Below are 14,743 nucleotides of genomic sequence, written 5' to 3'. Positions count from 1 at the left end.
ATCATAGCAGTGATCAGATCCAGGGGGATTCGCATAATCATTTACCTGGACGACATCCTCATCATGGGCACGTCAGCCCAAGAATGCAGGGACAATCTGAAGTTTGTCATCGATCTCCTGACTTCTCTAGGATTTCTCCTGAATGTGGAGAAATCACAGTTGATACCCACCCAGAAGATAACCTTCCTGGGCATGGTGATCGACTCCCTGCTCCTTACCTTCTCCCTTCCAGAGGAGAAAGTGATGAATCTGGTTCAGACCTGCTCCTCCTTGCAAGGATCGCAGCAGATCTCCCTAAGACAACTTGCCAGGGTGCTAGGCAAGATGACCGCGTCAGTACTAGCGGTTTTACCAGCTCCGCTGTACTACAGGGCTTTGCAAACCTTGCTAAACGACTCCCGGACACAAGGCCTGTCTTGGGAGGACAAGGTAACCCTTCCACAGGAGGCCAGGCAAGAGCTTCTTGTCTGGTCTCAATGTCTGAGCCAGTGGAACGGCAAAGTCTTCGTGAACCCTCAAGGTCCGATACTGACCATTACCTCGGACGCCTCCCTCCAAGGGTGGGGAGCCACATGCGAGAACAATCAAACAGGGGGCCGCTGGTCCCTGTCAGAGAGCAAGCTCCACATAAACGAACTGGAGCTGAAGGCGGCATTCTTCGCTCTCCAATGTTTCGCTGCCACCAGGAAGAACATCCATGTACATCTGAGGATAGACAACACCTCAGCGGTAGCCTATATCAATCATCAGGGAGGATGCAAGTCCCTGACACTGTGCAAGACTGCACTGAATCTGTGGAAATGGTCCCTAGCAAGGGGTCTCACCATTTCAGCAGAGCACATTCCAGGAGTTCAAAACGAGGAGGCAGACACAGCCTCCAGGGTCTTCCAGGACACGACAGAGTGGTCTCTACATCCCGACCTCTTCCGTCTAGCCAGCCGTCAACTCAACTTCCACCCAGAGGTGGACCTATTTGCGTCCAGACTCAACACCAAACTGCCGAAGTTTTGCTCCTGGAAACCCGATCCTCTAGCCTGGAAAGTAGATGCGTTCACATGGCCCTGGAACGGAATGAAAGTGTACATATTTCCCCCAGTATGCCTCCTGTCCCGCTGCCTAGCCAAGGTGCGGCAAGACAAGGCTCAGGCGATGGTAATCGCACCATTTTGGCCCAGCCAACCATGGTTCCCGCTTCTCAAAGAGCTAGCCACAGACGAACCATTTCCTCTGCCGGTAGACAAGTACTCCCTCAGCCTTCCGGGCAGTCGGACAGAAACACACCCGCTGTGGAAGACCCTAAAACTGACCGCATGGGCTGTATCGGGCAGGCGTTAGCCGCTCTTGGGGTCTCCAAAGAGGCAACTTCGGTACTCACAGCGGCTACCAGGAAGTCAACAAACAAGCAATATCAGAGCGCCTGGAATCGCTATGCTTCCTGGTGTAGGGCCAGGTTGCTAGACCCTACAACAGCTCCCATCCCTAGAGTAGTGGACTTTCTCCATTCCTTATACTCAGAAGGCTTGGCATACAGGTCCCTTAATGTATACCGATCGGCCATTTCGTCCACTAGACTTCCGATCGAGGGCGTACGTATTGGACAACACTGGATGGTATCCAGCTTTATGATGGGTATCTTTAACCTGAGACCTCCCCGCCCAAGATACCTGGTAACTTGGGACGTAGACAAAGTCTTACAGTATTTGAAGACACTACATCCCCCTGACAATCTGTCCCTAAAGATGTTGACTCTCAAGACTGCCACACTTATGGCATTAACTTCAGCAGACAGGTCAGCTACCCTGTCTTCTCTGTCACTTGACCTCATGGCCATGTCAACAACAAAAGTAACGTTCGTACCTGCTAATCTGACAAAAACAGATAGGCCAGGCCGGCCTTACAGGGAGATAGTCCTCCAACATTATGGAGGTCAAGAAAGCCTCTCTGTAGTCTCCTATATCCGGGCATATATCCAGAGAACAAAGGACTTACGCCTGGAGAGGAAACTCTTCATGTCCTTTCGGACTAAAAAATCAGTCACCTCATCGACCATTGCGAGGTGGCTGAAAGAGATTATGTCCCTAGCAGGAATAGATGTCTCGATATTCAAGCCCCACTCGCACAGGGGGGCCGCTGCCTCCGCAGCGTTCAGGAAAGGCTTATCGCTCCCAGAACTGCTCAAGTTGGCTGACTGGTCTAGAGCTGCGACCTTTCAAACCTTTTATTATCGTCCAGAAGCCGACTCGGATCTAGGACGAGCCATCCTGACTTCCCAACAATAACGGGAGGCCAGGGGACGGTGTCAACAACTGACACCCCGTCTCCAGACATCGGAGTACAACGACCGACCACAGATCTCAACTTCACATGAGAGAGAATCTTCCTCGAGACTTCAAAGTGGGGATGCCTTGGGTGTGAGCAGACACAACCTAGGACTCTACCCTGACCATATCCTCACATGGTGAGCTTCTTTCTTTCCTTTGCTAATTCTTTTAGCCTCAGCTCACTTTCTTCAAAATCGCCATATGTTTCGGAGATTGCGACGGATAAATGATAGTTATCTACCTACCTGGCTTAGATAACTACAGTTATCCAAGCAATCGTAGAAACATATGTCCCACCCCTAACTCTTCCCATCCCAGTGTTCGCTGAGGTCTTACCTCTCAAGCGAGCTGTTAGGAAGAGGAGGATCCGGATGTGACGTGTGGTCACCCGGATGTTTTTCTTTGCTGTAAATAGCTGCCATCTAGCGAGCGCGTTAGGAACGCCATATGTTTCTACGATTGCTTGGATAACTGTAGTTATCTAAGCCAGGCGACGACATTCTCACGTGCGGACGTTGTTTGGAGAGCTCCCGTTTTCGAAGCCTTTTACCGCGTAAAGAAGGCTTTTTGAACGGTTTTCTCTCTCACTAAATAAGTGTACTCGCATCAACAACACATCAGAGCCACAGTGGGGTCTTTGACGAAAGAGAAGAGGACATTTTTTACAGTCTACAGTGCAATCCTTCTGACGCCGGACCAAGTGGGGGAGGGCGCCATCTTCGAAACTACCCAAGCCAACCCTCCGTATCCACCAAGCTACCATACCAAAGTTCATTTTCCTCTGCCGAGCAGGACGGACTGGCCACAGAATCCCCGGAGCTACAGTAGGACCTGACCACAGTAAGGCTTACCTATTTTAGTCAGCAATAGCTACATATTTGTGGAAGCTGAGTCAAAATGGGGAGGGCGCCATTTTGAAATTACCATAACAACAAACCCAAGCCAACCCAGGCCAAGCAGACACCATCTTGGTTTTCCTTGGTCTGGCATGTATACAAGAGCTCAGAAAAAGAAACAAGAAAACGAAGGAAAGCAAAGCATAGACCCTATAGATCTTGACCTTGCAAACAGTGACCAAGAAAAACGCAACATTCAGGGAAAGCCAGGAGACCACAGGACACTCAGAGATAGGAGTAAGAAGCAATCAGATAGCCAAGATCAGACTGCTGAAAAACGCAAACCAACTCAAAGAAGCAACACAGTGCCACGCAAATCAACAACATCAACTAAGAAAGTAGAAAAACTAGCACCAGTAGAAGAAGTTGAGGCTGACGAGGAAGACTGTGTATGTGGATGTGACCACCCAGAAGGAGGGCGTTGGATCTGTTGCGACTCTTGTGACAAATGGTGGCATAACACATGTGCCAAGTTATCCTACAAGGTATGTGACTTCCTTACAAAAAACAAAGAACCATTCCACTGTGCACACTGTATCACACAAGAGCTGAATGACAAGCCATACCACCCTATCGAAATTCCACACAAAGAAGTGAATACTCAAGGCACAGCTAAAGATAGCCAAATCCAAGATCCCTCTAATCACATTGTGCTGATTGATGGGATACCCCAACCTGAGCAGTACAAAAACAGCGGGAAGATCATTGCAGAGATTGCCAGAAACAAACCACACTGTGCCCACAACATCGACCTCGCATACCTACTCCCTAGAGGGGGTATAGCTGTTCACTGCAAAAACTCTAAAGTCACAGAGGACCTACTGCAACCCTGGCAAGACGGTGCCTTTAACGCCAATAGCGAACAACTATCAAGCCATAAAGCAGACCAATCATACGGAAAAAGGGCAATCCTCAAGAACATTACTCCTGAAGCAACAGAAGAAGAAATTGAACAAACCATACTCAAACAAACTAGCATCCAAGTCAAGGCACACAGATACCACTATCAGGACACTGGCAAACCACTAAGGGTTGTAAGAGTTGATGCTACACTTGGGCAACTTAACAATCTCTTCCTACAAACCCTGACAATAAGAGGGGATACTATAACAGTTGAAACCTACCGAAGCAAGAGGACCACCCCGATCAGGTGCTACAATTGCCACAAGCTTGGACACATAGCCAGACTGTGCAAAGAGGAACCCAGCTGTGTCAGGTGCGGAGGGCACAAAGCACACCCCGATCCTTGCAAACCGAAGTGTGTCAACTGCAGTGGCACACACTCTGCCAACGACCCAAGGTGTCGCGAATTCCAGGCAATCAAGCAGAGGCTGGAAGAACGGCACCTCAGGCATCATCGGTAACCAAGGCATGAAGAAGTACATTATCCTAGCAACGCTTGCATGCCTGATTCTATCTACTCACGACTACACATTTGAGGCAATATCATCAACAACTCTACCTATCAACTCACGAGAAAAGACTTCTACAACCGACAACATGAAAATCGCCCAAGTCAACATTCGGTCTATCAACACATCATCTTCACTTGTTGAACACATGTGCAAAAAGCAGAACATAGACATACTCTGTCTCTCAGAGGTATGGAACAAAACAGACAGACCCCAATGCCTGAAAACCTGGAACTGGATCTTCAAAAGCAGACCCACAAAAAGAGGAGGAGGGGTAGCCATTGCTACCAAAGAACATGTCAAAATGATGGAGATAAACTTGGACAACACCACACATGCAGACATCGCAGCCGTGAACATCTACACGGACACAGCAAACTTCACACTCATCTCAGCTTATGTCCCACCCGATAACAAAGAAGGAATGGAAGAACTAACACATGCAGTAAAATCCCTCCTATCCACCAAGAGACCATTAATCCTATGTGGCGACCTCAATGCCCGTCACCCAGCATGGGGGGATGAAAAAGACAATCAACTTGGGCACCAACTCAACAACTTCCTGCTAACACACAACCTCCATCCCATCAACGACTTCAGACCAACAAGAGAGAACAGCGTCATAGATCTCACCATCACTAACTCACAAGCAATGAAACTAGTCGAAAGATGGAGGGTGCAACCTGAAGTCCAACTGAAAACAGACCATCACCTGATCACAATGGAAGTCGGAACTAAGACCCCAGTTGAAAAGGTTGAACGATACGACCTCAGAAATGTGGATTGGGAGAAATGGGAGGAAACCACAAACGAGCAATTCCAGATTTGGCTTGAAGACAATGACAAGAAGACAGTACCTGCAGACATCAATGTATCTGACTTGTACGACAGTTTTAAGATCACTCTCAACAAATGCACAGAAGGAATCATCAACAAGAAGACCATAACCAAACATAGTAAAGGGCATTGGACACCAGCACTTGAGGAACAAATGAAGGTCACAAAAACTGCCTTGAGAAAATTCCGCAGAAGACGGGATATGCACAACCTCAACAAGTACCTGAAAGAAAAAGAAACCCTTGAACAGATGGATGAAGACGCACAAAGCAAACACTGGGAGGCACAACTAAAGAGCATGGACCCAAGAAAACCTCAATCTTTCTGGAAAACCATCAAAACACACCTGAACAATAACGCAAAATCCGTCGTACAGCCACTGAAACTACCCAATGGTGATGTTGCCACATCTGACCAAGAGATTGCACAGGTCGCTACTGACACCTTCGCCCCGTCTGAGGTAGAAATGAACGCTGACCTGTCACACTGGAAACACAACGTCTCACATGCAGTGGAAGCAGCCATCAAACACCAGACAGAAGCAGTCAAAGAAGATGACGATCAAGAAGACCCCCTGAACTATGACCTAGAACTGGAAGAGGTGCAAGCAGCAATTGGGAAGATGAATTGTAACTCGGCTCCAAGCCCCATCGAAGGCATCCTCCCTGTCATGATTAAGAAAGGAGGGGCGGCACTCACAGAAGCACTACATTTCTTGCTACAATGCATATGGAGACACGGCGAACTACCTACACAAATGAAGCAAGACACCAAAGTCCTTATACGCAAGCCCGGCAAAGAGAACTACAACCTGATCAAGTCCTACCGTCCCATCACCCTATCCAGTGTAATAGGAAAAATCATGGAAAGAGCAATCAATAACCGACTGACTTGGTGGGCTGAAGTCAACAATCACTTCTCCCACACCCCAGAAGCCTACAGAAGACACAGGACTGCTTCACATGGCGTACTCAGACTCACTCAGGATATCACAGAGGGCTGGAGGCAAAACAGAACAACAATAGCTGTCTTTGCCGACTACGAAGCTTGCTTTGATCGGGTCTGGCAGGAGGGCCTGCTGTACAAGCTCATCTCCAGAGGCATCAAAGGAAGGATGCTGTGTTATCTAAGCTCCTTCCTCAAAGACAGAGAAGCCAGCTACAGGATCAACTCGATAACAACACCCCCACAACAGAACAAAGTCGGCATCCCCCAAGGCGCGGTACTTTCCACAACACTCTGCAACATATACACAGCTGACGCATACACGGACACCAACCTTGATAACTTCCAGTACGCAGATGACGGAGCAGGCTGGTCGTCTGGGGAAGATATCCAATCAGTGAAAGAAGAGGTAGAGGCTGGCATCTCCAAAGTCATCCTCAACTGGTGCCCACTCTGGAACATGAAGATCCAACAGGGCAAAACTCAAGCCATGATATTTCCCCCTCCACAAGCAGATGCAGACGACATGGAAATACAGAACTTGACAGTTGACAACAAGTGCATAGAAGTGGTTGACAACTTCAAGCTTGTAGGAGTCACACTAGACCAACAACTCACCTATGACAAACACATCACGACGACAAAGGCGAAGGCTTTCAGAGCCCTGAAAGCTGTAAGCAAGGTTACACAAGCTAAGAAGAATCCCTCTCAACAAGCCCACATCCTGCTGTACACAACTCTCGTCAGACCCATCCTAGACTACGCTGCCGAATGCACCATCACTGCCAAAGACAGACTGGAGAAGGCTTACTCTCCTATACAGAGACAGGCACTGCTCACTGCAACTGGATGCCTCGAGAGAACAAGCACCGAGGCCCTGGAATCGATAGCCGCCATCCCACCTATTGACATCCATCTCACTTGTAGACAAGCCCAGAGCTACCTCAGAATGAAGTCCAAGCACACTGGAAACCCCATCTTTGATACCATCACAAACATGAACTCACACAAGTCAGACATCCAGATCGGAACTCCGCTACATCTGCTACAGACCAGACTCAACGAAATGAAGGGCGAGATGGAAGAATGCATGATTGACAAGGAGCCATACTACGACTCCAGACTTCCTCCCTTCACCATGGGCAGCATCACTGGGTCCTTTACAGCTACAACAATCACCACGGGGGGAAAAGACAGGGCACGAGAAGAAATCCTGACCATACTTCAAGATATCACAGGCAATAACATACCCACCACAGTCATCTTCACTGACGGCTCGGCCCTTGGAAACCCTGGGCCCACCGGTTGTGCTGCAGTTGTGTACGAAAAGTGGGGAACCACGGAGCCTTTCGCTGTACGCAAACCGGTGGCCAACAAATCAAATAACTACGAAGGGGAACTCGAGGGACTACACCTAGCCATAGACACCATCAACAGAAGACCGACCACATCGAACAAGATTCTCCTCCTCTGCGACTGCAAAGCTGCAATAGAGACAGTCACAGGGGTACAACAAGTGGAAGCATACAACAGCCTGATAAACACACTCAGAAGCAAACTCAGCACACTCAAATCTAAAGGCTACACCATACAGATCACCTGGTGCCCGGGACACATGGGAATTCCTGGAAATGAAATTGCAGACAAAGAAGCTAAGCTGGCAGCAGAGGAAGCAAGAAACTGCCAGAACTACACATCTTGGACAAAACAGCAAGCCATGAAACACATTGAAGCACAAGCACACGAGAGATGGAACAGAAGGACCAAGCTGAACACAAGAAGTGAACACATGCAGAAGATAGCCACCAACATGAAGAAGAAGGGACAAACACTTGGAAGAAGAAGCACACAAGTCATCATCAACCAGCTAGTGAGTGGCCACACCAGACTCAACTCCTATCAAAACTGGATGAACCCTGAAATCTCACCTAGCTGCACTAACTGCGGTGCTGTGGAGACCACCAACCACTTCCTGTACCACTGCCCTCGCTATGAAAAGGAAAGACAACATATGCTGCTAGAAGTGGAGAATATATATGAGACATACAACACAGCAGAAGACAGCAGAGACACGGACATCACCACGCTAGCTGGAATGAGAGAAGACCTTTCAGAAGGAATCAACAAACAGATGTACATGGCCTTCTCCCAGTACATTGAGAGTACACACCGTTTCGACGTACTCTCCTAGAAACTCCTCCAGCAACTCTCAAGCACAAGGAACCAAGAGTTAAATACCAAGAGAGACTATTGACTCAAAAGCGAACCATGTGTTACTCAGCACCAAGAGACCACGTCTAGCGAAATAATAGACGTTAAACGAGGACAACAACAACAACAACAACAAGGTAGGTAGATAACTATCATTTTTGACCCGACATTTTCAGCTGGCGACATTTTTCACCGCTGCAGACGACAGTTTGACAGCTCGGGTACAAGCTCTGCGAAACACTGGTCACTGGCTCCTGGACAAGCCTTGTAGCAAAGTTTAGCTCAGAGGGATCATATTTCCTAGAAGGAGGGACATCGGGTGTGTGGTTGGAGTTCTTAGATCAAAGGTCTTGGCTGGAAAGCGTTGAAAAGGTCTCCTGAAGTCCGCCCTTGTCGTGCGACACGGGGCGGCAGCAGTCGACAGTTTGTACGGTTGTCACTCAAGGGAGTCGGCTACACTGTTAGCGGTCTCAAACCGTAACGTACAAAACGTTTCCTCGTGACTAAAGATCGGCAAACTTCTTTTCAGGATAACATTCTCACGTGGGCCTATGTTGCCTCTCACACAGAAAATACAAATATTTACATACCTTGAGTCGGAAACATGCGATCGATGCGACCGGTTCCGACGCCAAAATTTTCGGTGCTGTTTATGATGATCAGCCGGAACTGGACGTTTGGACTGTGTCCTACCCGGGAAAAACGCCTCTCCCGGACTTATGCCGCACTCCAAGCAATCAAAACTTCTACCTGAACTTTCGACAGCCTTCCCCTACCCGATTCTACCTAATGATTACTCTAGAAGGCGCTAATTTGCCTGAAAGTCACCAAACAAATCAGACAAATCCAAACACCCCAACCCGACTCGGGTCCTCCATGATACTCCCTGGTCACGTGATGAAGGATTGATTGGTTTGAGCAAGTGTGCGTTCTCGTTCCCAGGCTAAAATCCCAACTGTTGCGGGAGTCTTTGTTTACTGCACAGCGCCACCCAGCGGCGGGATGGGAAAGTGACTTTGGCAGTGTTGACGCTGTTCTTCCAGATTCATACAATTACAAGGCCTAGCTAGATTAATTCTGTGTTTCAGATTACAAAGCTGAAAAATTAGGGTGCGAAATTTCTTAAGTTTTTTTTCTAATTTCACCACCAATACATTCGCAGCGCTTTAAAAAAAGATAAACCGTAACATTATAACGTTTAATAAATGAATGCAACATTTCAGTTCAATTCCTCATTCCGTCCACATTCTCGTAATCATTTTTTTCAGAAGAGAAGAGTATGATCGTGTTGATTACTTTGTTATTGTTGCAGTTCACTACACCAGGTACAACTATTGAGTCCGTTCATTCATTCATTCATTCATTCACCCAGATGCCTGTTGCAAACCAAAAAAAGGTAACTTATAGTCTTCAGGTTTTTGCTATGGTCAGCATTTCTCCTTCTAACGTCTAACAGATAACTTTACATGTTCAATATGCTAGAACATAGTTAATGTAAGAAAATATCACATGGGTAGCCTACCAGTTTGTTTTTTCAGTAAGAAACAAAAACTTAAAAGCTATCTCTGCTTTTATTTGAAGATACTATAATAGAACATATAATGTTAACACCTGCCCACTTCACAAACCATTTAATGTCCTTGAAGAAACGTAATATTATAATAGATACCATAAAACACCAAAACAGACATAACCTTAGGAATAGTTTCGTTTGGTGATAAGACAGTGTCAAAAATTTGCCACACACACAATTCAGTGGTTCACACATGCATTTCCATATAGCTCTCATACAAAAATCAAACTACTTGTATTACATTGAAAAATTGATGAAGGCAACAGTAAAGCGGATAACCCTATACGGTATACGCATACATTCCATAGACATTATTATGTGCCAAACTTATTGCAGATTGATGCATCGGTAAACATGTAAATGCTACTGTAACAATATTCCAGGGTAATTCCATTCAAGACATTTATGGACAATCCTCCCCTCAAAAAGCAAACATAAGGTGTCAATAATTTTTACCTAGTTGATTGCACATTTTGAATCTCCCTCCATTTGTTACTAAGCACGTTGTATAACCAATATTTCAAATTTACTGATTTCCACTATTTGACACTTTTGACACAACTGCTTTTGAATACCCATCTCACCGTGCTTGCATCAAAATTAGTATTTATCCTGTGACCCATTTATTTCAGTCTCTAACATCATTTTCCTATCACCAACATATATCAACTTTCTCTGATAAAAAATATTCTAATTTTGCTCTCCTCCACAAAATTCAGCTAGAACAGTCACAAGCCCTTGTTAATAACTACACTTACAAGCTGCTATAATGATGTAACATTAATCTTTTTAAAATCTGAGTATGACACATGATTTACCACGCCTCAAGTAAATCTAAATGATTGTACAATAAGAAATTTTAACAATCTCTTTTTTTCGGTGGAAAAAATGGAGTGTTGGGCAATTCATTTCTGTACAAAAAAGTAACACCATGTGTTAATGTGTAAATTAACATAATTAATCATAAGTACTGGTCACCAAAGTGTAACACCATGTGTTAATGTGTAAATTAACATAATTAATCATAAGTACTGGTCAGACCCCTCCTCTCCTGGAGGAAGCACAATCAGCCCCCAAGAGATCATGTAACACAGGCTAATGATGTAGATGTTGTCACAGTTCTTCCTTTTCTTCCTCTACTTTCTTGACTTTCTTGTTCTTGGGGTGACAGGGTCCGTTTTTCTCCTTACACAAGAACTTCTCCAGAGTCATCTTGCTCTTAAAGATGCCGTACAGCTCTTCCTCACCCTCATTTCCAACATAGTTGAAGCACATCTCCTTCAACCTAAAAAGATTTGAGAATTTCCACTTTTAATTGCAAAACATGACACTGTGTCATAGTGTACGTGATCTTCCACAGCAATTTTCAAAGCAGGCATTTTAATTACATGTACCATTTTTCTGATTATGTAATGGTCTATAATTGCTCATGTGTACTGATTGCTGCTGTATTCTACAGCATTGGGTGGCTGTTAATTTTGTATCAGAGGTATCTAGAGATCAGCCTGAGAGTTTTCTAAAGCATCCAGCATTCTGTCATTTACAGAATCTCATTGCCATTCCATCATCTTGACAGCTGAGATTAGCATGTCTGATATGAAAAACAGATTAAACAGATTAGCGTGAAGATATAGTTATGGGATAAATCACATGGAACTTTGGTTTGCTATTAGGTGAGGGAAGAAGTTCTTAGCCTTGTTAGCAAGATATAGTGACTGCATGAGCTGCATGATTGACAGGGAAGCATGGGCTGCCATCACAACTCAAGACCGGATAGACTCGACATAAGCAAGTAAGCAAGCAAGCAAGCAAGCATGAGCTTCCCCCATATGGCATACGCTAAATTCAGACAAAGCAAAATGTTGTTCCCCACAAATTGTGGGAAATCAAAATAGGCTGCCTAAGCCTTACAGAAAAGAGATCCTCAGTGATCAGTGGGAGTGGGCTAAAGCTAAAAGGTCTGCATAGAGACTAAGAAACTTTGAATCAGGGAATTGGGAAGACCCTGGTTGAGTTTGAGTTTCCTTACCTGAAAGGCCATTTTCCTCCTCCCTGCATGACTCCAGGTACATCTTTAGTCTCTAAACCAGGACCAGACAGTCTCTTCAAACCATCAACCTCCTTGATACCATAGCTGAGGAAGAAATACAAAACACTTGAGTTTCATCCAAGAAGATTGACTTCGTAATGAGCTACAGCCATTTTTTAATACCATGACCAAGGTAGAAAATTGTTTTGAGCTATTGTTTGTCTATTTGTAGTAATAGCAATAAAAGGTAAGGGTAATCCCTTAGACTTTTTGAGGCCTTAGGGGCAGTGGGTTGTTTGTTATACACTATTCCTAATGTAATGGCACAGCATTTGAAGGCTGAGCCCACTACCTTTTACCTCCTTGACCAAAGTCAGGTACCCATTTCTACACCTGGGTTGAGCAAGGAAAGTGCTTTTCCCAAGGAAGCAACGTCTATAAACCAGGAATTCCAGGAATCAAACTTTTGGCCTCTTCATCTAATGTCTGTGAGCATATCCACACGGCCCTTTGGCCCTAAATATTTAGTAATACAAGTACATTAACTGTCCCACAGTTATACACAGCTCTACTCACTCGTCCCAGGAACCTTCGCACACCTCCTCGAATGTGTCGATGATCTCAGACTCACTCAGGGCTTTGGTTTTCTTCTTGGTAACTTTCTCCAGAGTTTCTGTGAACTGAAGAAAGAACATCATAAGCCAAACAACACATTGTTGTTGTCTTGAAGTTGTCTAAACATGAAACAAAGAAATTGTCTTAACATGATTTACATATTAACAGTGGCATTTGCATACAATCCTTTTGAGTTAGTGACTTTGACTTGTATAACTGGTTTTGCCTGATTTCTTCTACCAGTTCTCAGTAATTTTTATAATTTGCAGCAGGCAATTCACAAGTTTATAGAGACAATGACAGTGTAAACCCAGGTTATTTTATGCAAAATGACCTGGGGAAAACATCATAAATTCGAATTTATTTAGTTAAAGGTCTGTTCAAAACTGGTGGAGAAGGGGTGGGAAGCAACGTCTATAAACAGGAATTCCAGGAATCAAACTTTTGGCCTCTTCATCTAATGTCTGTGAGCATATCCACACGGCCCTTTGGCCCTAAATATTTAGTAATACAAGTACATTAACTGTCCCACAGTTATACACAGCTCTACTCACTCGTCCCAGGAACCTTCGCACACCTCCTCGAATGTGTCGATGATCTCAGACTCACTCAGGGCTTTGGTTTTCTTCTTGGTAACTTTCTCCAGAGTTTCTGTGAACTGAAGAAAGAACATCATAAGCCAAACAAGTTGTGACAGCTGACACATCCTTTATCATGTACAGATAACATCATATCCTGGTTGTAGCAAGGACATTTTTCAGTACATTCAATACATCTGGCACCGTGGTCACTGTACAACACACCTAACCAACACACTTGATACACCCACCAGTACAATACACATGCACACTTGACCACAAACCTGCATAGCACACCTGTAACTACAGCACACCTGACCACCACCTGAAAAACCCACCCATACAACACACTTATACAACATGCATGACGATACACCTGTTTGGCACACCTGTACAACACACCTGTATAATACATTTGATATACCCACCAAGTGCATTGTATAACACAAGTGTACAACACACTTGGCCACACACCTGTATACCACACCTACTTGGTACAACACACCTCTTGACTACACACCTGTCCACCACACCTGTCCTCACCTTGTAAGCTATGATTCTACAGGCGTCACACTTCAGGTAGTCCGGCATGTGTAAAGACTCGGACTCCTCACTGTTCACGTCTGGCCCGGAAAACTTGATACTGCCGAGCTTTTGCTCTTTTTGTGCGCGTGCACAGGTTGTAAACAACAACACCAAAACAAACAACACGTGCAACACTGACAGCGCACTACAGTCAACCGTAGCTGCCATCCCGAATAATCAGAAATCTGCTCGCAGAACGTTAAGTGTCGAGGGTCTAGCTGTCTGTGAAATCTACCGCCAATACTTCTAGACGGGAACAATGCGTTTGAAATTAAATTTTCATCACGGCGTTTGGTACCAGCTGGCCAAGTGGACCAATCCCGGAAGCCCACGTTCTATTGCGTCATTCGCATGGGCGTGACCTGTACACAGCGCTACCTTGCGAAACTAGTACAAACTGCAGGATTATTTACAGAAAGCAGGTTGAACAGACAGAAGACGTTGGGTGTACATGTCTTTACTTTTGTTTGAAGTCCCTATTAAACTAAAAGTTAGACAGGAAGTTATCATTATAAAAGTTGTAGCGTTATAAACCACTCTTATCTTCTATTGTAAGGTGTAAGACGCTTGGGCCTCATCCTATACTCACCGTTGTTCTGTGATATCGTGGTTTAAAAACGGTGTAAACGTTAACACACCAGCTGGTTGGTACTGGACAGTACAAGCTGTATATCGGGACAGATCTATTTCATTCACTCACATCGGGATGCAGTGAGTGGTTTCTTTGACGCCTTGAGGCGT

General features: G+C 45.3%; 2 protein-coding genes across 3 annotated transcripts in view; both read right to left on the bottom strand.

Annotated features, from left to right (window-relative positions):
• The window catches only part of LOC118411352 (rap guanine nucleotide exchange factor 2-like), a 93,024-nt gene extending 83,497 nt beyond the window's left edge, over positions 1-9,527 (bottom strand). For both annotated transcript variants that reach the window (XM_035813591.1, XM_035813592.1), the window contains exon 1: positions 9,213-9,527. The gene's annotated coding sequence lies outside the window, so the exon portion shown is untranslated. The remainder of the gene's footprint in view (positions 1-9,212) is intronic.
• Positions 9,528-9,888: 361 nt separating this feature from the next.
• On the bottom strand, positions 9,889-14,396 carry LOC118411361 (marginal zone B- and B1-cell-specific protein-like). Its single transcript, XM_035813601.1, has 4 exons — positions 13,961-14,396; positions 13,394-13,497; positions 12,225-12,329; positions 9,889-11,480 (listed from the first exon to the last, which is right to left on the bottom strand). The coding sequence occupies exons 1-4, from the start codon at positions 14,168-14,170 to the stop codon at positions 11,309-11,311; spliced, it is 591 nt and encodes a 196-aa protein (XP_035669494.1). The 5' UTR covers positions 14,171-14,396; the 3' UTR covers positions 9,889-11,308.
• Positions 14,397-14,743: the final 347 nt, after the last annotated feature.

The sequence above is a fragment of the Branchiostoma floridae genome, chromosome 3 (genome assembly GCF_000003815.2).
Source record: "Branchiostoma floridae strain S238N-H82 chromosome 3, Bfl_VNyyK, whole genome shotgun sequence".
Taxonomy (NCBI): domain Eukaryota; kingdom Metazoa; phylum Chordata; class Leptocardii; order Amphioxiformes; family Branchiostomatidae; genus Branchiostoma; species Branchiostoma floridae.
The sequence above is the reverse complement of the archived record's forward strand: the minus strand, read 5'-3'. Positions and strand labels throughout refer to the sequence as shown.

Coding starts and splice junctions, on each gene's coding strand:
- LOC118411361 (XM_035813601.1), bottom strand. CDS start 14,170: ATGGCAGCTACGGTTGACTGTAGTGCGCTGTCAGTGTTGCACGTGTTG. Junction 13,498..13,960: donor GTAGAATCATAGCTTACAAG/GTGAGGACAGGT, acceptor TTCTTTCTTCAG/TTCACAGAAACTCTGGAGAA. Junction 11,481..12,224: donor GGAGGAAAATGGCCTTTCAG/GTAAGGAAACTC, acceptor AAATCTTTTTAG/GTTGAAGGAGATGTGCTTCA.